This window comes from Strix aluco, chromosome 4 (genome assembly GCF_031877795.1).
Source record: "Strix aluco isolate bStrAlu1 chromosome 4, bStrAlu1.hap1, whole genome shotgun sequence".
Taxonomy (NCBI): domain Eukaryota; kingdom Metazoa; phylum Chordata; class Aves; order Strigiformes; family Strigidae; genus Strix; species Strix aluco.
The window spans coordinates 89,657,810-89,682,091 of NC_133934.1; the positions used below are offsets into that span (position 1 = coordinate 89,657,810).

Consider the following 24,282-nt stretch of genomic DNA (forward strand, 5'->3'; position numbering starts at 1 on the left):
CTTAGGAAAAAGTGCGTGACAAGGTGTTACAGACCATTATAAAAAAAAAAAACACACCCACCTTTTTTTTCTCCTTTTAAAAAAATTGCCATTTTCAATCTTATGCATCAGCGAGTGACAACGCCATTCCAATCTATTTCTTTTCTTTGTGCTGTTCCCAAAAGAGAACGGGAGAGCTGCAGCCGCCTTTACCCAGGAAGGCTGTGCTACTTAAAGCAATATAGTGGCACAGCTGCAGTGACACTGACAGGTCTCTGTCTGGAAATTGTTACTCCTTTGTAATACAGTTCCAGCCAGACTTTACTTCTTAGAAGACGCTGAGAATGCAGCTCATTCTCTTGCTGAGAAAGGTGCCTTGAGCAATTAGTTTGTATCCTGCACAGAGACACTCTAGACCACTCTTCTACATCCCAGACCTGATTGTCTCTGCCTCCTACCTCCTCGTCCTTCTATGATCTAATATATCGCCATTTTTTCTCTCCCTCCACTAATTCAGCTGGATGGACCCAAATGATTTCAGTTGTGGAAATAAAACATAAGTGCTCTGGAGCTGTCTCTGGCTCAGAAGAGCCTGCATGTTCCCCATTGTACCTCACAGATTTCTGAGAACACATCACTGCCTGGAAGAATCTTGCTCCCGACGAATGACATGAGCTGCAGTGCTGGAGAGGAGCCCAGTCCGCTGCCAGCATCTGCTAGCAGACCAGATGAAACGCTCAATTTCCAAATAAGTTGTAAGACAAACTTGCTTCAAACCTGGTTTATTTTTCTAAAGTGAACTGAGACAAAAGGAACTATATAGTTTGATTAGAGAATACTGTTAAGGGTTTACAAAAAAAAAGTAGAAAATGCAGTGATAAAGAGCAAACCTTGGAAGTTTTTCTGCCATTCCTGGAAGTGAGCAAGTCCTATCTGTAGTTTCAAAGAAGAGACTTATTTAAATACTGCTGGTCTAGTACTCTTTGTGGAGTGGAAAAAACACACCAAAACACCAACACACATTTCCCCTAACAATATTTAAAAGAAATACCCACAGATACATCATAAGCAGCTACTCACACCAATTTACATCCACAGAAAACCAGCTCAAATAGGTATTGGTGCCTACTCCCACAGAGACATCCTGTCCCTTGCAAGGTGGTGTTACTGGTTACTACTAAAACATAGTTACTACTAACACTACTACTAACTAATAACTAAATTTGCAGCCTGATGCCCAGATCGTTCTTGGACTGCAGTCTGGTCGGGACAGTGACTTATCTCTTCCATTCTTCCCCATTTCATGTTGTTCATCAGCAGTTACCAATACTCATAGCCACAGCCCTGAGAACAAAACTTTCCATAGACTTAAGGTGTTCCCCACCCTGTCTGAAGCATTTGAATGGCAAAACATGCAGCATTTTTTATGTATTTAAAGAAACAAATTCAGAATTTCAAAAGCAAAGAATTTTCTACAGTCCTTTGCTTGCAAGTCAAATATAGAGATAGGCCAAAAAAACGTTCCAAGGCTCAGGCATGGCCAGTGTTAATTTTGTCATCTGGTAGAATAGTACTATCAGTTGGAGGAGCTTTACTTTCAGTGAATACCAGCCAAAGCAAGTATTCTGAAGATAAACTGGTTTTGCATTTAGATCTTATTTTGCTTGTGGGGGGATTCCTATACACATTTTAAACTATTTTAACTGTTTTTTTCCCCCATTTATACACCCTTGCCTATATATACACACCACATCAGTGTTACAGCCTTATCTACCCGAGTTTGATACAGCAGTGCTGACAAAGAGCAGCAAACAACTTTCAGCGGGAAGCTTCTTTTCTCAGCCTAAAATAACTCTGACTTGGCAGAAAAGTCCTTTTTATTAGCACACCGCTTTGCTGTTTTTGCCAGCATAGTGGTTCATTTAGGGTGTGATCTTTTTCACTCTCCTATGAAAGACTTGTATAGCTATGCCAAGAGATTTATCTGTATATAAACCAAGCCCACATGGGTTAGCCAGGTTTATTAATTTTTCCAAGCAAACCCCTTCTAATCTCAATGAACAGGCATTTTATAAGCTCCCCTGTTTACATATCGAATGAGAGTTTTGCCTATCTGCAACAGGTAACAAAAGAAGCAATACAATTTAAGACATTGGTCAGATAACAATGCAAGAAAAACAAAGTCACTGTTTTAAAATTAAAAATAGCTCTTGAAAAAAACGGATCTCAAAAATAGAGCTCGAGAAGAACAGTCAAACACAGAAGGAATTTCCTTCTAAAGAAAAACCATCATTATTTCCATTCAACAATGGGTTTACCTGTTATTGTAAAGAAAGGAGCTTTTTTCTGACACTTCTGCACGGGGAATAGCCCCTTTTTTCATTTGGATACCCAGTATGAGCTCATCAAGTCATCTGTATCAGGTATTAGATTCTTACAGCCAGCTTGAGGTTGGTATAAGATTCTTCCACAAATTCAGCATTTGGTTTTGATTTTCAAACTTTTCTTGACGAACTACATCCTGATTGTAGAAGGCTGTCATTTGAGACACCGCTTTATTTGTGGGAAGGCAATCCCTGTCATCTCTGTAGCTTCCATCCTTCTGTGGATCGTTTCTCGCTTTGAATTCCATGGCTGGTCTGATCAGAAGACCATCCTCATTCATTCTGTAGTCTTTGATTGCTTTCTCCCTTCGCAGCTTCTGGATGTCTGCCAGCTGACGCAGCTCCTGTGGCAGCTCCATGCAAGTGGGCTGATAAGGAAAAAGAAAAGAAACAGAAAAGAAATCAAATCAATACATATGTATACACATGCTCTACTTTTGCTTGTAAGAACTCCCCCTGTAATTAGCAAATGGAACAGAACAATCATCTCTCACTGGATCTGTGGAATGTATCAACTACCTGCTTACCCAAACAATACCTCAGGGGAAAAAAGCCCCCCCCCCCACTCTCTCTTTTAAAGGCAACCCAAAGGGAAAAATATTAGACTTGCATTTATTGTTTACTCCTTTATTATGAAGATCTTCAAGATTTAAGTAATAGTTCACATACAGGTTTTAGATGTCTCCTGAGGAACCTTTTGCACTGTGAAGTTGTTGTAAACCCCCAAAAGAGGCATAACCAGTTCATGGTTGCTTGTAGGAGCCACTTAAAGGCAGCTTTCCCAGCTTTTCATTTTAAACCATGGTATTCTATCTTATAGCTAAAAAAAACCCCACAACCACTTACATGGAAAAAGCCAACATAGCTAACAAATCAGTGAAACAGTTGCTTAGGAAGTATGTGAAAGTTGATACACTCCTTGATTTCATCCTGAGCAGTGCATGGGACATTGTTCAAAATATTACATTCAAGGATCTGTCCCTTAAAGAGGACTGCAATGCCCACCATCTTTGTAGGAACAACACAAAAAATCCACAGTTGCATTCAGCTGTAGAAAGGAGAATTACACAAATAAGGAAGCTTGATAAAAGTAGTAAGAGGCAGCCAAGCAAATTCAATCCTAGCAGGTAGCATGAAGACAACTTGAAGAGACAACATACAAGCAGCATAGAGCAAACATTACCTAACAGCAAAAGATCACAGAAAGGTGAAAGGAAATTGGCAGGACTACAGGTTAGGGGGATGTAGACTATGAAGTAAGCAACCTTCAGGAAAGCAAAGACACCTCCAAGTGAAGAAAATAGTAAGGATGAAGTTACAGAAAAAACAAAAGGGCAGGACAGAATAATTTTATTAATATTTATCAAAAATATAACAGAACTCATAGAAAAATTTCTCTAAACATGAGAGTTGCACAAAATGTCAACCATGCTGCAGGGCCAAGCGATCAGAATACAAAAGCAGCACAGTAAAACACACAACATTTTTTCTCTTCTACATTCAGCATGAAAAAAATGAGGAGATTCCTATACCAAAAACATTCATTATATACCCAGAATCTATTTCAGATTGTCCCATAAATACTTAATACCAACAGAAAGATGGATTTCACCCAAAATTCCTGAACAGTGGAAGAAAGCTGAACTATAGTATCTTGCTTAAAACCTGCCTCGATACTCAGGGACTGGAAGATGGTTTAAAGGAGGTCCCAGGAAAGATACAGGAAGAAACACGCTGCTAAGTCAGATGTCTGTATGAGCAGAAACTGGTAGAAACACTAAGAATAGAATGAGAGGATATACAGATGCGATGCACTGGAAGAGAGTTACCACAACGTCTGTAAAGGGAAGCCATGCCTCAAAACCTGCATCTAAAAGTTTGCACAGATCCAGAGGAAGGCTAAATAATTCAAACAGGATTACAGAAAAAAGCAGAGTAAGCACTTACTTGAAAACACCCTACCTTCAGTTCTCTTTAACCAGAAGAACATACATCCAGCTTCCTAACTGCTACAGTATCCTACAGTAAGAGGTGATCCAGGCCCTTAACCATTTAAAGCAGAGTTGCATGAAAATTTGGGCTGTATGTTCATAATGATTAATATGCATTGTGTGCAGTCCCAACTCACCTGCCCATTAGGAAAACTTCTGGCTCAGGCATGCAGTTATATTTAGACAGAGAGCAGTGGTTATGCCATCACATGTCCTGAACATGTTATCTGGTATTATATGCTGCACCGCACCTTACCTACTGCATCTTTACCTTAAGTGCACTGGGAAATCAACTCTGCTGCACAGGAGTGTGCAACTCCCCTGTGGTACCAGAGCTCTGCTTGTGAACGGTCACCACCCAAACAAGAAAGGACTGTGCTTCTAGGAGAACATTTGCTTCTTTATACTGATGGGTTCTCAGGCTGCGTTTGCTTCTCTGAATTTAAGTCCTAAACATCAAAATGCAGCTGCATTTCCAAGTACCTAACAATATAACACCACCACAATATGAATCTACAACGAGAGTTAGAAATTTAGCACATGTAGCTTCTTTACTAGTTCCTTCTTCGTGACAGAGCTGCAGAAGCACAGAAACCTATTTTACTTGATGTCTGCATCCATAAGAAGAACAATTACTCCTGGCAGACAGTTATGCTGAAAATGCAGAAACGGCAGAGACCTTCAGGGTGGGAAGTTTGTGTCAAGTTCTCCCCCACAGCCATAAGAAAGACTATCAGTTTGAGAAAGGTGCTGAAGAGGGAAGCTGAGGGTTTTGACAATGAAGCACTGGGGATCAGAAGTTACTGGTTTGCATCTGCTTTGTGGGTAAAAAGACAGTTGCTTAAGAGGAAGTGTCCACTATTCAGAAGACTCAACTACTACTTGCAGGTAATGGCACAAGAAATGATAGAAAGTGTCAGCATACGTTTCCAAAATTGTCAGGATCAATGAGATGCCTTTCTTTTTATTTCATTTTTTTCTTCCACAAACACACCCCCCCCACCCCCACCCCCTTATCTTCTCCCAGTACTACATCAGCAAGGGTGTTGCTTTATAATTTTTGGCTGCTGTGGACCACTGGCAATACTTTACTGCTAGGGTGCATGATCCCCATCTTTGCCACAACCCTTTTCTGAAGAAAGCTCTAATCCATGGAGTTGCATCCTGCCACCTTGACAGCATGTCTCCCACCTGGCATACCAGCTCATGGGCCAGCTCCTCAGTACATCTTCTGTTACTGCTGAAACAACTACCAAATGACAAAAGAATGTATTTGGCTTGTCCAGAAGCAAGGTCGAACTCTTGCTGGAGGAGCTGCCCACTGGCTGACCACAAGGACTCTGTTTCTTTGCCATTTCCTGCAAAACATCAGAGGGATCAAGGGAAAGAAAAGATGACTGAAACCTCAGGTGAAACCAGGACTACCACCAGTGACTGCTGCAATTGCTCACAAGAATTATGACATCTAAGTCAAAGACTCAAACATACTATTTGCACAAAATACTGCTGCTTGCTCAGCTCTTACCAGTTTATTGCTGTGAAAGCAATAAACTGTCATTCATCTCCATTTCTACCAGCTTATTCATGGCCTCTGATAACATAAGACTTTGTTGCCATCAAATTATTTATGAAAACTTGTCTTAAGTAAAGGGAAAGTACAAGCTTCTGTTGAAACAGGCTGGAACAAATCAAAACCCCCACCAGTCATGCATGTTCAAAAAACAAGGCAAAATTAGACACTGGCATGTGTAATTATGCATAAGTCTCCAATCAAGCATTCCTGAATATGTTGAAGGCCACAAGGATGATCTGACCCTAACAGGAGCTGTGCATTTAGCCAGAAAGTGGTTCCTGTATTCTCCCACTAATGGGGGCGTGCTAGAGCACACAGAAACTTCTCAGTGAGGAAGAGGAGATGCATGTGGAAAACTGACTGCAGAGGCTGGGCACAGAGAGCCCAAGGAAGGGTGTTGACAATTACATTCATCAGCCTTACTCACAGTTGTCTTCCCTCAACTCTTAGTGGATGCAGTGATCCATGAGGGCAAGCGAACAGGCTTGGCTTTTGCTCCACGATTACATGTATTCACTTTTCCTTGCTGCTGTTTCCAAGAGGAGAAGATACTGGTCTGGATCTGCTCCCAGAGGCTGAACCCCACGATTCAACAAGAGAAAGAGAGAGTAGGTAACTGCCCCAGTAGTCATTATTCGACGTTATTGGTCATTACTCAGCCTTATTCAATTCACAGGCAACCTTGGACTGGAAAGCCAAAGCATCTTTTTCACCAAGTACATCCTGATACTCTTACTACACACAAAAGCCATTAGCACTATGAACTTCTGAATGTGGCAGAGACCCAGGAAAGATTAAGAGGATGTTACTGTGCTAGTCCAAGCTGAAGTTCAGTGTTGTAAACCCTGATCCAGGAGCTGCGATTCAACATGTGACAGCTGGAGACGGGAAGGAATGTGGGTATGTAGTGCTTCAGCACTTCATTTTTAATGAAGTCTCATGATTGAAACCGTCTGTATCTGTGTACTTGTTTTGCAAGTATAGTTTATATGGGACTGCTGTAAGTTTGGGGGAATGCGAAAAGGAAAAAAAGCATTCTTCTCTGTGACATGATGTTACTCAGTAAGATCAAGGAAACAGGAGCAGCCAGGGAAGCATGGCTCTGTTCATTGCTCTGGTCAGGTATGACATATTCAAACACCTCTGTAGCCCAGAGGCACTGCAGGAGGCATGTCTGCATAACTAACTTTCCCTTTGTCAAAAGGCTGAAGACCTGGTGGTTCTGTTCAGAGAGCACAATCCAAGAACTAAAACAGAACAGAGAAGGGCCCAGAAGAGGCTTCCTTACCTGGAGTAATGGAAGTTAGTCAGTTTCCAGATCACGTCACCTTCTCCAAGTGCCTATAAATCAAAGAGGCCGTGCTAACTTGAAGAATCCCTTGCCTAGTGACTTTCACTCCCACAACTTTCAAGTAAACGCTTGAAGTACCACAGATGGTTCCTGTTCACTCATGAATTATGTCCACCTTCCAATTTAGAAGCAGTAGTAGTGCAAGATATCTTTACAGCCCTGGAGCATTTATTGTCTTTGGCTTTGCTGCAGTCCTGCTTCAGCAACAGAGGCACCTCTTCCAGTTCTCTAGCGTGGAGAGAGCATAGTAGATAATGTATTTCAGGTTTCCAAAATGTTTCCCTGTCACAAGTATTTACTTCAGAATCCAAGGAGATCCACCACTTCTGCTGAAGCAGTGTTGGAAGTGCACCAGATCCTGTCTGGAGGACACAGCTGTCAAGCACAGGACTCCAGTGCTGCTGTTGGAGACTGGCTTCGAGATGAATTCAAGCCCATTGTACCAGATTGCTGTTCACCAAGGGTCCAAAGGTGGAGCACAAGTGGAAATTGGAACTGGTCAGTGTAAAAAGTAAAATAGTCCAGTAAAATACAAAAAGGTAAAATAGTCCAGTAAAAGCATTTTCTAGGTAACTTTCAACTGTAGCTCCACAAAGTACACAGAAGGCATAACACAGACCTTAGCGATAGATAAATTTTACTTCTAAATATCCATGAAAAAGCACTAGAATAAATGGGGGGCGTGGTGGTATCTTGACTATTACTTCATTCTGAGAATTAGATCTGAACAAAGGCTTTTTGATTCAGGGAATTAATACAGACTTAGCCAGAAAGCCTAGTAGTTGCACAAACAAAGATATTTTTTTTTTAGCCTTTTTTTTTTCCCCTTAAAACAGATTTAGCTGAAACTCATCAACTTGCAAAGGATTCCCTTAAAGTCAACTTTGTTTACTTAGCAAAGAAACTGAAGTCATAGACCAGATTTAACTAAACCAAACTCCATGTTTGGAGTTTAAATATGCATTGCAAACAGATTTTAAATAAAGTAGAAGAAACTTTCATTTGTGTGATCTTCTCGCAAGATATAGAAACAACAGAAAATGATTAAGAGTGAAATGATGGTGAAAATGGCTACTTTTAGTGTCCATACTACAAGATCTCTAAAGCAACTGCAGGAAGTATGATTATCAGATGTGATATTAAATAGATCTTCAAAATGCCATTTGAAATGCTCAGGATCAAATTAATTCCTCAGCTAATCTTACAGAATAAATGGATTTACAAAAGGATTGTCTTCAGTAACCTGAGTACCACTTTAAAAAAAATAAATCTACAAACAAATAGCCCAGTGCAAAACAGAATTTGTATTCTTTTCACTTTAACAGAATGTTCTTTTCCCTTGTGTCATGCCTACTTTACATGCATTTCACACTGGAAATTCAGAAGTCAAGCTCTTTTTTTTTTTTTTTTTCCTCCGAGAACTATGAACAACCTTCTTTTTTTGGCAGGTCTCCTCTATAAAGAAAAGGTTTTCAGCTATGACCTCTTTTCTTCCATCTGTGAAGCAACTATGACCTCTTGTGGTTATCTAAACTAATCTCCTAAATCCTCAATAATGGGATTTACTGGTCTGAGCCCTTAAGTAATTCCCAAAGGATTCAACTCTGTGCCCCAGGGCTTTGTTAAACCAGGGCAAAGAAAAAGACAACTTCTTCCATGAAGATAGACCTGCATTTTCTTTTCCTAATAAATATTTCAAGACATTTACAACTGCAAAAGTGAAGCAGTAACAGGATTCAACCATGTTAGTTCAGTCTCTTTGTGATGAAGATGTTTGACCATTCACTTCTCACCCGAATACCAGCAGTATCTTACATAGTTATTGCAAGCCCTCCTAAGATTTTTTTCATTGAGAAGAGAGAGACAGACCACACCAACACCACTGTTTGTTTGGTTTAAATGGACATGTTCTTTCCACTAGTGGAGGAAGTCAAGCTCCTTAACCAAAAATCTGATTTCCCCACCCCTGCTTTAAAAATTAACTAGCAATTACACAAGTGTCCACCATCCAAGAGCCACTCCAAGGTATCCGGGCATGCAGTACTACTGGTTCTGTGTAACCAAAGCTGAAAAACGTTACTTGATTTATTTTTTGTTAGGTAGGAAGACAAGATAACTCAGAGATGCTTTTACAGAAATAAAAATCTTTGACCAACAAGAGACAACATTTCTCGGAAACAGCCAGTATATGCAAAACAGCTCAGTGGTGAAGACAGAATAGGAGAAAAACAGAACAAGATTTGGGGACTAAATGCTCTTACCATAACAAACCAACTCTGGCAGCTCCAGCTACCAACACTTCACAACAGCCTGTCCTTCTTCACACCCTCACACATACAGAGCTCCTGTTGAGCCCAGTCTCAGATGAGAGTGAACAGAGGGCACACGTGCCTGTCCCTTAACAGCTACAGCTCACCATCCACAATACTAGCTTGAGGTGGATTTGCGCTAATGGATTAACATGAAATGCAGCTAGGTAGAGACAGACACCATCACTTCTCTTCCTGCACACAGGGAACCAGGTATGTGGCATTGAGCAGGATGTACAGTTGTAGAAAAGGAAGCTGCTGTAGCTAGGTGCTCCAGAGTTTATCCATCAGAACCTTCAATCAAATCACTAACCAGCAGAACAAGCAAAGGCATACCTACCTTTGTGCTCTCAAGGTGATCTCCAGACCCAGTCTGATAAGCATTTAAATAATCAGTTACTACAGCTGTTAGGTCAGACATCAATTTATCCATTAGAGATGAGCGGAGCAGCAGAAGATACATAGCCTTCAGAGCAAGTGCTTTCAGCAGAGAAGCTGGAAAGGGTCTCAAGAACCATATGTCAGGATTCTCCTGTGTATCCCAATGCAAATGAAAATAGTTATTTAAGCAAAAATTGTAACAAAGCTTTTAATCACATTCTTCCATAGTTTACAACATATCTCCCAATGCTGATCTCTATTTTTAGTGCTACTGAATGCTTGCAGCTTCTAATGCCATCTGTGTAGAAGCCTGTGCATGTTAAAGAGGAAGGAGTTTGGGAGGAAGGATTGCATTTTCAAAAAACCCAAACAAACCAAACACCAACACACACCTATTCCAGCATTTAATGCTACTTTCTCTCTCACCCACACTTGAAACTAGGTTGGATTCCTAACAGCTGAGCTGAAAGATCTGAGGTGGAAAAAAACCCCTCCCATCAAAAGAGCCAGGGAAGCAGCTGGGAATAGTAACATCTTCAGCCATCACAACTGGAACCAGAAGAACATGAAAATAAGCCCCAATTAAGCAGCATGACCATGATACCCTGAGCAAAACTGTCACTACAGAGTGGCTTACACTGGTATGCTTACTACATACATATTACACAGTCATTTTCTACTTTTAGTCTTCAGACAAGAGGATTTGGTCTGGTAAACTAAGGAAGGCATACTGTCACTTGGCTTAGATTTGCCATACAGAATGCTCTAAATTGAAACTTTGAGAGACACTATTAGAATTCCAAAACTTATATAAAAATACAGCTGTGTTCAAATTAGAGGTTTCACTGAGTAGCTGTTATAGCAATATCAAATAACATTTAATCCATGCTTTTGAGAAAGATTTTAAGTCTATGAACAGGCACTGCAAAACCACTCAAATTTACTCAGGAAGTTACAAGACCAGTATGAAGGGAGAAGAAAATGCTCTGGTAGGAGACTGTTCTTATTCAGTAGTGAAATCCTGCCTATATAGTGAGGTCTCATTAAGTATCTAGTTCCCATATTTAATAGCTTCTTTGCAAGTCTTTCCCCCCACCCCTGAAAAAGTGAAATTAGGTGGTTAAAAACTCAGCAAAAATATGCCACGACTGGCACTAGCATATTTATATATTATTTGTTTAAATAATTGGATGTCCTTCTATGATAACGTCACCCACCTAGTGGATGAAGGGAAGGCAGTGGATGTAATTTTTCTGGATTTTAGTAAGGTTTCTGATATGGTCCCTCACAGCAACCTTCTTGACAAGTTGTCCTACTGTGGGATGAGCGGCTTTGTGGGGTGCTCTGTGAAGATCGAGCTGAAGGGCAGAGCTCAAAGTGTTGGTAGTGAATGGCGCTACATCTGGTTGGTGACCAGTCACCAGTGGTATTCCTCAGGGCTCAATTCTAGGGCCAGCTCTGTTCAAAATATTTATCAACGATCTGGGTTCAGGAGTTGGATGCACCATTGGCAAGTTTGCTGATGATGCCAAACTGGGAGGTGCTGTTGACTCTCTTGAGGGAGAAGAGACCTTGCAGAGGGATCTAGATAAACTGGAGCATTGGGCTACGATTAATGGGATGAAATTTAACAAGTTGAAATGCCAGATTCTGCACCTGCGACGAAGTAACGCCGGACACAAGTATAAATTAGGAAAGGAGTGGCTGGAGAGCAGCCCTGCAGAAGGGGTCTGGGGGTGCTGGTGGGCAGCGGGCTCACTGGGAGGCAGCCGTGTGCCCTGGCAGCCACGAGGACAACCCGCACCCTGGGGTGCGTCACACACAGTAAGTAGAACCAGCCGGTCCCCAGCAGGGATTATCCCGCTGGATTCAGCGGCGGTGCGGCCTCCCCTGGAGCGCTGTGTGCAGTGCTGGGCCCCACAGTTCAAGAAGGATGTGAAGGGCCTCAAATGGCTCCAGAGGAGGGCAACAAAGCTGGCGAAAGGGCTGGAAGGAATGTCCTATGAGGAGTGGCTAAGGACTTTGGGCTTGCCTAGCTGGGAGAAAAGGAGGCTGAGGGGCGACCTCATGGCTCTCTACAGTCTCCTGAGGACGGAAAGTGGAGGGTGAGGTGCTGAGCTCTTCTCCCTGGGATCCAGTGGTAGGACACACGGGAATGGTTCAAAGGTTTGGACTGGACATTAGGAAGCATTTCTTTACTGAGATGGTGGCCAAACACTGGAACAGGCTTCCTAGAGAGGTGGTCGATGCCTCAAGCCTATCAGCATTTAAGAGGCATTTGGACAATGCTGTTAATACCGTGCTTTAACTTGGTCAGCCCTGAAGTGGTCAGGCAGTTGGACTAGATGATCATTGTAGGTCCCTTACAACTGAAATAATCTAGTCTTATTCTATTTATCAAGCTTACATTCCCCAGATTTTAGGAGCTCCTGGCCCATTAAGTTTTCCCTTGCTTCTCCCCATCTGAAAGATTAACAAAACTGAAGACAATAGAGAACAATGATTTGACAAATGCTGCTGAGCTGCACAAGCAAGAAAAAAAAAATTGTTACTCTCATTTTTTCATGCTAATAGTGCTGGCAATAAAAGTTTCCTCTTTCCCTACTTGATTCAGAATTCATTTTAACCAACTTGTTCTGTTGGAACTAGGTTTCAGAATTAGTCAAATATATTATGATATCTGGAACATTTTTTACCCAAGTTATATATATCCTCTATTGTACAAGCTTTGTGGTTCTTCAAAACCCTAATTTCAAATGAGCTATTAGGAAATACCAGGACAAGCACTGATGCCAACCAAAGCTTGCATCTGTTTCCCAAGTCAGTGTTACAAAATGTCCTTAGCTACAGGAATTTGAAGACTGCACAGTGCCATGCTCTTAAAAAACCTGATAGAAACATCTCAAGATGGGCAAAGCACAGCTCACAACAGAGTCTTCAGAAGGTGCCTCACTGAATCACTCACTGAGGCCGTCTGCTGCTTCATGATGGCATCCCATTTGGAAGGTATCTTCAAGTGCTGCATCAAACACTCCTGTAACGTGCAGACACGGTGCGGAAGGAAGCCACCTGTTGCCATCGAGAACTGCAGAGCATCAGCAACCTGTGATGGAAGGGATTGATATGTCCGTTAACCCAAGGCAAACAATGTGGAGGTTTGACAGTGGGGATGCATATTAGAAGTAAAGTCCACTGCAAACAAATTGATCCTCATTTTGACTGCATGCAGTTGCAGAGCTAGTAATCTGACTCCTTAAAGCTGTTAAGTTACATAAAAGGGTAAATTAAGTTTTAAGAATGACTTATATATGTTGTATTAGGCTAAGGCTCCTTCTAGCCCAGTACTCTTGTCTCCAGACATCAGGTGGTTAGGAACAGTATCAGAAGAGAGTAAACATACAGTGATACTTCCCCAGCATACTTATGGCTTTGCCTTTTACCCAAAACAGTGATGCAATGTAAGGAAAACATGATGAAAGAATATGTAAATTGTCAAAGACCTTGTGCCTAAAACCTGATTTTGCCAGTAAGACTCATCTTTGACAGCATACAGAGTGAGAAGGAAAGAAGACAACAGCCTCCAGCAATGACCGCATAGCATGGTGTTTGCTCGTTCCTCCTCCTGGTTTCATCCCTTTTACAGTAAGAGCTAGAACAGCCCTGACTCTTGTCCCTAACCAGGGAACATAAAGATGAGTAGGACTATTGAAACAGGTGCAGAGAGAAGACCATGGAAAAGGGAAGCCTGGAAAAGAGTCCACTTACCAGAGGAACAGAGAGGAAAAAATAAAAAGCCTGCATCCACACTCAAAATCTGAGACTGAGCTATCTGTCATTAGAACAGCCTACCCTCCTCTTCCCTTTTGAGACTTCCTCTGCTACTCAAAAGCCCAGATTCCCATTTTGGTTCCCTGAAGTCCCCACTTACCTCTCATAGCCCTTCTTTTCTTCTTACTACTCCCTCCCGAGAAACCCTGAGCCACACTCAACACAAGCATCCACAGTCCCACAAACAAAACCACAAGCTTACAGGCCGCCCCAGTTTTACTGCAAGGGTCAGACTTCCTAGGCTCAGTAGCAGGATAGAGAAACTAGGACTCCCTGTACTTCTGCGAGGCTGACTACCTTGCTGCAGTCCAAAGAAGTCTACAACCACCAGCTGCAAAGTGGCAGGAAACATACCTGGAGAAAGGAACTGCAACAATTCAAACTGATGAGTTCACTGAAGAAAAGAAAATGGAGAAGATCCAGGTAAAGCTGACCTTCACAGGGTTATAAACACAAATCCCTAGGTAAAAAGGAAGTTTCCATCATTCATTACTGAACAGTCCTTTGTATTGTACTTCTAACCACTAAAACTTTCTCTGGCTTTTCACTCTCAGTGGCCAAACGCAGATGAAGTGGAACCTCAGGAAAGAACTTCTCAAGTAATCAGTTACTTTTACTCAAAGTCAAAACAAGGATGATGTCCAAATCTATGGAAATATATTCCATTCTTCTAGATGGTTAGAGAGGCAGTTCCCAGAAAAAAAACTTCAATGCTTTCCAAATAAGGAGAGAAAAGACTTAAATATTTAAACAAAAATGAAAACATCTTTGTGATCAATATTAATAAAGAGTCTAATCTGAATGGAGTTATAGAATAAACTTGCCCACAATGAAAACAATGTTTTAGTTTTCAGTGTGAAAATCTTTGTCCAAAGTCACTGCATGCTAATGGCTTGGATTCAAGGGCAGAAAAACTGCAACACACTAAAGAGTAGTGGATGTGCATTGATCTGTGGAACCAGACAGCAGCAGTGACTTCTTCACTTGTACATTTTATGGTTGAACCTCACACAGACCTCTGTCTCATGGAAAGTCTCAAGCAGTCATTCTTCTTTATTCTTTCAGCATACAGCTCTAGGAAGAATTGTATTACTTCTTTTGGTAGTACACAGATATGCAACCAACAACATTTTAGAGCAGGCAGGGATTTCAGAGCGTGAGAATGCTCTACCCTCTGCATGCAGAAGTGTCCCAGAAGGCAATGTCAGGGATGTAAGTACCGACAACAGCCAGCTGCCTACTCACTATGCAGCTTTTTAGGCTGCTATAGCCCAACAGGGACACCCCCTGCCCCCCAAGACAGTCAATTGTGAAACAGCAGTACCAGACTTCCACAAACATTATCATTAAAAGTTACTTCAACAGGTGATGTTTAAGTACTACAAGAACATCAGTGGGGAAGACAGTGAACCTTTCACTGCCATCCTCTACATGTTGTGTTAATTATATTAGGTTACTTATTACAAGGAATAAACAGTTGCAGCAACTGGCCAAAACCAGGGATAAATAACGCCTTCCAAATTATGCAGGTAGGATCCCATCTCAACCAGAGTTCTTCATTCCATTGCTGTGTTTTTAAGCAGAGTCTCACTTGTGCACATGGTCTGGTCCAATTTTAACAACACTGGGAAGCTGTCTTTAAGAAGTGCTTCACAAAAAGCATCTATGGGAGTTTGCTCAGCAATATCTCGCAGTTATTTGCTCCAGCAGTACAGAGTAGAAGACAAGACAGGTTAATCCCACAATATCAGGTACACTGCAGGGTAGCCAAAACCAGACTACTTCACTGTCTTATTTACATTAGAAGTAGGATTCAGGCCAATAAATGAGAGTAACTGAATCTAAGCCCAGAGATCTATCAGTGCAAGAAAGGCAGGCATGTCAGCTCATACCAAGACAACAGAACAGTGAGTGCAATTCTGTGTACCTCAGACAGGTGGATAGTTCTGGTTAGTTATTTCCACTGTATCAATTACACATTCTAGCCAGTACAGTTTGGAGCACTGGTGGGAATTTTCACCCCTACGTTTTTCATGCAGTCAAGACTTAACACTGACACTGATATTTGACCTGTAATGGAATAACATAATTGTTAGGGGCAAAAGGCCAAACTAAGATCAGAAGGGGACTGAGAGAAACCTCTGCTCTATTAAACTTACTACATAGCCTGGATTAGGGCTTTGAAGAGTTACTATAGGCAGTCTATATCTGACATGAAAAGTCAGTATATAGGCAAGGACAAGTCATACATAACCATGCATACCATATCCATGCCTATTATGAAAGATCACAGCCAATGTGTTATTTTCTTCTCACTCAAAAGGCTCTAATTCTCCTTTTAGTCACACAACATTAACTACCACAACTACCTGGGCCAGCACCAGCAAACACAGATCTTTGTGGTAACCTGGCCTGTTCTTTCATTTCCACCACTGCATTTATTAGCAGGTGTTTCCCAGTGCTGGATACCTGTAGCCTGAATCTGTTTCTACACTTGTGAAAGGGGCAGAAAGAATAGCGAAGAATATAAAGCACAAGCTGATCTGGCTCCTGTTTAAGTCACAGTAGCCTCAGGTTGTTCCAAGTTTGATCAAGACCAGTTAATATATCTTAAAAAATACCACATTAAACTTGCTTCTAATATTAGATGGTTTTTTTACCTTTTAAAATGAGTCTACACAAGGCTCTAAACACTATCAGCCTTGCCTGCTGGTTCTTTTTAGCTAGAACAAAACCACTACATGGTTCAACAACTGTCACATTCTAGTAATGTTAAACCTTCTCTGAGAGAACGCCCTGAACAAGGCTGAAGTTTCTCTCCTTGAAATTTTTGTTCCCAACCAGAGTATTTGAAGAGTACCTGTGTATCGAAGACATTGAAGAGAAGAACACCGTACTGGTGAAAGAGGCAGTCTGAGATCCAGCGGCAGTCATGCATGACCTGAAGCAAGCAAGAGCTGTCAGACAAATCTGTGTCCAACTGCAACTTTTTTGGTGCAGGTAGATCATTATATATGTATATGACCTCTGCCACCACAAATGTTCTCACACACCCTGTACCCTTACCTTCACAATGTTTTTATCTTCCAGCACCATTTGTAATCCATTTTTGAAAGCCTGAGGTCCCAGAAGGAAGATATCAAATAGAAAAATATGGCGCTCCGTTGCTATCTACAACAAATTCAGTTGCAGAGAAAATGAGTGAGGGGCAGAAGAACAAAGAAAGTAGGAGAGAGCGCAGTGTTGCCCACAAGCCATAAACTCCTATGTACAGGCTTATGATGGGGAGAGCAGGTTTAGCTTCCTTAATGCTAATTCATAAAAAAGTCTTGTTTTTCCCAGAGATGCTCAGAGACTCTCGCAATAATTAGAAAGAACGACCCAGTAGTCTACTATACACAGTTAACTACAGGATTTTGAGACATATCAAGAACAAACCCTATGCACAATACTTAAAATAAGTTCCTACATTTATTATGGTGCCACTTTTAAAGAACCACTTCCAACAAAATTCTTGTGCCCATGACATTCCTTTCATTGTCAAAGACTACTACCAAAGAAATAAAGGACATCATTTTCCATCCTAGCATTTCAAACAGGATATAAAATTGAGGTTTTGCCTATGTTCAAATTCATTATGGTTTAACAAAAGCTGTTATTTGAAAGCAATTTAGCCATACCAAAGCAAACATTTTGTGGACGCTTACTTCTGCATAAATGAGTTAGGTTTGAAGCATGAACTCCCACACAAGGTTTTGCTTCGGATAAACACTCACTTTTAAACCTATTTAAAAATAAACTAAGATGATTTTGAGCTAACATATTAAGCTATTCTCCTTTCTGTCCCTTCCTTTTCAGATGTTGATAATATCACAGCTAATTAAGATACTCTATCTTCTTTAGATGGATTTTACACCTTCAATTATATTGGCATTGTGATTAGGTCTTGCAGTTTTTCAATAGGTAACAGCTGACAAGTGTAATATCTCTACCCATATACACGTATATAAAGATGTCAAACCAAATACATTGTCATATACAAATGTATATATTACATATAAGTTTAGTAATTATTATATTGTCTTATAATGACATAATTCTTTCTGTAACAGGTCTTTTATGAAATACCTGATCTGTCTTGAAGAACATCATATCCCTTACCAAAACAGTTACGTCAGTGAGTCTTAAACATAGGCTAATCCCCAAATGTTTCTCAGTTCTGCCTCTGTTTAGTGGCACATTTTGGGAAATATCTGCCTCTTACCTCAAGCCAGGAGAGTTTTCCATGACGACATAAATTAACACCTTCTCCTGCTATACTGACAACACGCTGCTGTTTTAGGTGCAGCACCTAATGGAAAAAATAAGGATAAAATAAACAGTGCCAGAGAACGATAGGCAGAGGGACAAATAGTAAACTGCAATTTTTCTGGTCATGATCCGTATTTAAAAAGGTACATACAGACCAAAACCACAATGAATCTCAGATATATACTGATCCAAAAGGACCAGACCCAGTGTCAGTCCAGTTACAGACAGCTGGAAATTCCACAACTAGAAACATCAATGATAGGTTTAGCAGAGATTATGGATAACTAAAGAATATAGACTCCCCTGATCTCTTCCCAAGAAACTCTCCTAAGTAGGTTTTAGGAACTCCTTAAGATCACATAAAGAAGGTGTTCCTTTCATTTTCTAAGGCACAAAAGAAAAACCTGTTACTCTCAGACATAAAAAGTTTTCACACAATTAAGACAAAGCAACCTGTAGTGCATATGTAACACAGGAGTAGAGGACAAACAGAAATTAAAAAACCAGCTTATTTTTCAAGCAACAATTAGATTCCTCTGTAAGCAGCAAAATCTTTTCCTGTGGGGAAAAGCTTTTTCCTCTGTATGTACAATACATTTACCATAAGAATCTAAATCACAACTGATGTTACTGCAAGACAAAATGGCATGGAGGACCTACAGTATTGCTGGTCTAATTCGGGATCTAAAAAACGCTATTAAATTTAATAATAAATCTATCATTGGCTTCAAGTTCTGAAACAAAGCTTTTCTACCAACTCTGCTTGTGTTACTATACATGACTTAAGAGAAAAAGGTCTAAGCATGTCTGGAGTTCCAAACACCTACAAAACCAACACAATCAATTCCCCCTCCAAAAGCCAACAAATCCTCATGTTGTTCCCTTCCTAAACAAAAAACAATGTTCACTAAATAGTAATACTGACCCTTCACCTCAGTTACTGGTGGTAGAGTCTGAAAACAGCAACCAACACACACTGATGCAGGTTTACATCCACCCACTGCAAACTCATGTGCATTGCACTCTTTCCCTGCATATAGGCACACTTTAAACATACTTTGATGCCACCAGAGATACCATTTCTACTCGAATTAAAAAAGTCAGTTACTACCTATTACTCAAATTTCACTACAGTCTTGTAAAAGCGACTTCCAGCGTAGGCCGTTGTGAAGCAGTGCTCATGATCCTGCCACCTAATGGGTCTACTCACAGAACGGAACAGGCTTTGAAGACACATATGCTGCAGAAGAGCTTTCTGTAGTACTTACTGCTGGGTCAAATTTCTGCTGGAAACAATCAACAACTGTGTACTCCACATCCTCTTCTCTCTTTTCCTCTAAAAGGAAGAAAAAAAAAGTCATTAGACACTTCCTCTACTTGCATGAACTTTGCACAGATATGTATTTTAGTTGTGTAATCACTCTACTTTTCTGGTTTAGCTATTCAGTTCTTCCCTATTTCCTGAACACACCCAACTAGATTACTGAACTGTCTGATTCAGTTGTGTACAGTCTAGAGCATGACCCTAAATTCTGTTCTTCAACAGAAAAACTGGCTATTTAAAAGCAAGTTGCAGCATTACTTTTTGTTGTTATGATGCATAAAGGAAACAAAAAGGTTTCAGTTTAAAAAATTACATCCATTAAAAAAAAAAAAAAAAAAAAGCAGCACATCAATTCCCAAGCTTGTCCAGGGAAGGAAAATGATTATACAAAGACAAAACTTACAGACAGTGACACCACAGAACACAGACAGCTAAGTGATCAAGGGGTCAAAGAGAATTTAAGCCAGATTTCAGTATTTTTTAACATCTGCTTAACAATGTCTAACGAACAAGTAAAGAAGGGTTCCCTTAAAGATTCTCCCTTCTCTTCAAGTAAGATGCAAATGTTAATAATATACATCCATGACAACACAAGGACAATCTTCTAAACTCTAAAATAACAGTCAATTGAAAGATTGTAAGAACAAATTTTTAAAGGCTCTTCCCAGATCACATGAATCCTTGCTCATTTTCTCCCACACTAGCCAAGTAAACGCAGCTAACCTTCCTTTAGCTTATACAGGCCTTGCACTCTTGTCATGGCTCTACAAGAACAGAACAAGCCGGTCACATTTTAGATCTGTACCTGTGTGTATGTGTACAGCAGGAACCACACAACCAAATCAATGCAAGCACGTGACAGCCAGCACAGAACCAAAGTCTGACTCAGCTCTGAGTTATTTATCATGCCATGTACATTTCAGGAATAAGTATAGGATTAAAGCAATTGCCAGAGAGGAATGCTCACTGGCTGAAGCACTTTGATTTCTCCAAAAGATCGGTTGTGCCGCTCAGCCACTTTCACAGTTGATGAGGGCTACGGGAGAAACATTCTGGAAAGCAGATGAGTCTCCTTCTGATGTTGTGTACGTATCTGCAGGCAAAGAGCACATCTGCAGGTAACGAGCTCTGTACCTATCTTTCTGTGACCACTATTCTTTCAGCATACATCCTGTTCTGATACAGGCAAACCTGATCACAGCTTCTGGGAAAGATGCTGTCTGACAAACTAACTACACTGCTCAACTAATATCCACATTACCTGAGAGGGAGTATTCTAAGGTATCTGAGGGTCTGAGCTGGCTCTCTAGGGAAACACAAGGAGAACTCCAGGGGCCACAATCTTCTGGTCCCGTGTCTGCTTGTTTGTTCCCTTCATCAGCTGAAGTGCACCTGCACGAGCAACGCAACCATACATAGCACAGAAGTCAAAACAGTACACATTCCACGAGTATGGACATTTTAATAAAGAAAATTATTTCATCCAATGCCACCTACCTGTGTCCAGACAGTGAACTGGTGGATGTGAAGCAACTTCCTAATCCAGTGTCCATGGTTTTTAAAGAAGATCTTGAAGCTACCCAACAATAAGTATATTTTGCACAAAGAGGCCTTTATTTCAGATAAGATTCATATTTATTCTTAAAGGTGAAGGCAGAACCTGAACAGTTGTTCACTGCAAAGGTCAGCAATGGTTTCAAGGAAAGAAAGAGTTCAAAGAATGGAATACCTGACCTGAGCCCAAGAACCATGCAATTTAAATATCTAAGCCTGAACACTGAATCAATATCTGATCCATCAGTTAGTTACTGTAATTGGAGGGCAATTTTACAAGATCACCAATACATAAACCAGTTATATCCACTACAACTTTACTATAATCAAATGGAAAACTTTACTATAATCAAATGGAAACTATTAAATCATATAAAATGGTAGCATCTCAGGACAAAAAAAAAAAAAAAGTTAGTAAACATTCACCTGACTGAAAGATGTCACATATAAGATGCTTAATTTCTACAACAGGTCAAGAATACTTCACTGGGCAACATGACTTACTAGTATAAATTTCCTTATATTGATAGAAAATCCCATTACGATTATGTATCTCCCATCATGTGTATTACATCTCTAGCTTAATAGAATAAAACATAAAAAAAACTTTCTGATCAGCCTTTAGATGTAGCTGAAGAATCTTGTATATAAATATTGTATATTTAAAGGATTAACACAGGAGTCTGCTACCGAGGTGAGTATATTCAAGCATGTGTGAATGTAGGCTTAGTTAACAGGGAGAAAGAAGACAAGACCGCAGCAAGCAAGACAACTGCTGCTAATCACAATTCTAGATGCTTCTTAACTATATTTTAAGGACTATTCAGTAGACACCACTTCATTCCTACTTCTCTTAAGAGGAAGAATAAACTATTCAAATGTGGTCTTGTGACAAGACTCAAAGCAAAGCCATCTGGAGCATGGGTCTGCAGGAGTTTGAAACATATTTTTACCAGCTTCCCAAAGTCATATTTATATGTTTTGAGAGCATGTGTATAAACCTAATCTTCCCTGTGCAACTGTCCTGGAACTATTCCACCACAGAAGAAGTGCTCATGGGAAACCCCCCCTGAAACCACAAGTTGACAAGGAAACAAACCAAGCAAATTCTTCTACCTAGGAGCACTAGTGTGAAGGAAAAAAGAAAAAAGCGAGAGAGGGAAATTTTAAGCAATGGCTTGAAAGACCATTTTACACAGTGGACGTCTTCTGCTCACCACCTTGTTCACCTCTCTAGAGCAGAGAAATACAAACTTGGCACAGCTGAGTCTGAACATCAGTATTATACTAAATGTAAGTGGTGGCTCCCCCAGCAAGCGCATCCCACCCCTTCGCCTACTGTGAAAGAAGAAACATTTTAACATACTCAGAGACCGTAGCTGTTCCCTTCCCTGAATCTGGTTCATCCAGCAATTCCACTGCAATAGAAACAAACAATTTATACTCTAGCACCAACAAGCAGTTTTTTGACACTCATCTCCCTCCCCCAAAAAAATAAAAGAGAACCATAACTGTTACTGTATGGACATGGCCATACATGCAAAAAAAAGCAACTGAACTCAAAGTATAGTTTGAATAATTTTAAATACACTCTGATAGACAAGTCTCTACAAAATAACTTACATTGGTAGTCCAGATAAGGTGTATTTCTGAACTCTAGCATTTAAACAAGACTAATGGCTTAGCATCCCACCAAAACCAAAGTCAGTATTGAACTACAACTAATTACTTTACAGATTATTACATATAAAGCAGGTGCAAGGAAAAAGGCAGAATGGAGTCAGTTACTATCACTTGATAAATCCAGTAGCTGCCTTCTAGCTATTTCCCCCTCAGTGCTTTGCTCCTTGTCCCCAAAGCAAAGCAAATGCCAATAGAAATGCACAAGACCTTTATACACTAGAAATGCTTTTCTTAAATAATATCATATTCTTATCAGTAGCGTATCATGGAAAGAGGCTCAGACCATTTAACAGAGATGCTTTTGCCTGTGCAAGTAAAAGCAAAACCAAGTTAACTAGAACTTTAAACAATTTAACTTCCCAGGAGAGTCAATTAGTGGAAGTCTTGCACATGTAAGAACACATGCACTGAATATAACTTGCCCTCAGAACGTGAACAGGAGGCACATTTATCTCAACTGATTACTTTTGGAGTGATTTACTTTCATTACTGGTTTTATTGGACATTTAACTAATAAGCTTTAATGCAGTACAGTCACAAGACCTTCACAAAGTGGGGAATTATTATTATTTCACTTATGATAATTGGGGAACAAAACTTGTGTGATTTATGCTACGTTCTAATTCCTACTGATTTTAAAAGAAAGCTGTGCAACTTAAGAATTCATCACAGCGACCAAAAACTGGATTTAAAATGCTGAACAAAGAGTAAGCATGACCCCCGTGCCCCAAAGTGAGAAAAGCCTCACCATTGACTATTTCACGGTCAAAAAACAGCTTTACTCCTGGAATGCTTCTGCCAGTTTCCAAGTTCTTCACTGAAATGAGGGAGGGGAAAAGATACAGACATTCATCAAGTTCCAGTGTTTGGAGTAAAAGCTTATCATTTGCAAAACAAAGCAAGACCGTAGGACAAGGTAGTACTATTAACTGCGAAAAAATAATCAACAAATGGGTTTTAAGCAACAGCTCTTTCAGTCTACGGAAGAGGGTTTGCCCAAGAGGGCTGTGCACCAAGCAGGACACAACTCAGGGCTGCTACACCTACACGGTCCCACAGCTGAAAGCACAGCCAGGTAAAGCCAACTTCTAATCCACGTGTACGTTTTATTCATCCCAGTGCCCGTCTGGGCTCCCGGGAAGCACCCGCGGACGCTCCGCGGGGCGCTGCAGGCAGGCTCGGCGTGGGAGGCTGCCTGCGCCACCCGCGACACAGCGCCCACCGCCGAGCCAGCCGCTCCTACGCCAGCGCCCTCCCTTCCCTCAGCCACCAGGCCGGCAGCGCTGGGCCCGCCCGCACCCCTCCTTCTCCCCTCACACCAGCTGAGGCGGCGTGGGGCGCCCTGAGGGCCGGCGGGAGGCGGCGCGGCCCCGCCTGCCTCCGCGGCGGCGACAGGCCTCACCTGCCCGCAGGAGGAGGCTCCGGTCGGAGTTGACGTGATACAGCACCCCCTGGAAGACACCACATTTTAAGGTGATTTTAATGGTTTTCTCTAGAAAGGGACCGAAGCGCTCACTGCTAAGGGCCATGGCAGCGCAGAACGGCAGCGCCACCGGACAGAGCGGTGAAGGGGCTGAGGCGCCACCGAGGCCCCGCCCACACCGCGGGGGGGCG

The 24,282-nt window shown here is 41.1% G+C and overlaps 1 protein-coding gene across 4 annotated transcripts; it reads right to left on the bottom strand.

Annotated features, from left to right (window-relative positions):
- Window positions 1-745: 745 nt before the first annotated feature.
- On the bottom strand, window positions 746-24,268 carry EXD1 (exonuclease 3'-5' domain containing 1). 4 transcript variants are annotated; one of them, XR_012623244.1, is made up of 14 exons: window positions 24,071-24,268; window positions 23,417-23,485; window positions 22,352-22,403; window positions 20,929-21,042; window positions 20,693-20,823; window positions 19,376-19,443; window positions 18,061-18,147; window positions 16,863-16,967; window positions 16,657-16,737; window positions 12,934-13,071; window positions 9,928-10,119; window positions 7,216-7,773; window positions 6,355-6,502; window positions 5,406-5,712 (listed from the first exon to the last, which is right to left on the bottom strand). XR_012623244.1 is itself a non-coding variant. In XM_074824134.1 (12 exons), the coding sequence occupies exons 1-12, from the start codon at window positions 24,195-24,197 to the stop codon at window positions 2,414-2,416; spliced, it is 1,482 nt and encodes a 493-aa protein (XP_074680235.1). In that variant the 5' UTR covers window positions 24,198-24,268; the 3' UTR covers window positions 746-2,413. The 4 variants fall into 4 exon arrangements, 2 of the variants coding, with proteins under 2 accessions (XP_074680235.1, XP_074680236.1); XR_012623245.1 differs by having other exon boundaries at window positions 6,355-6,614; XM_074824134.1 differs by lacking the exons at window positions 5,406-5,712; window positions 6,355-6,502; window positions 7,216-7,773 and adding an exon at window positions 746-2,731.
- Between the last annotated feature and the right edge of the window lie 14 nt (window positions 24,269-24,282).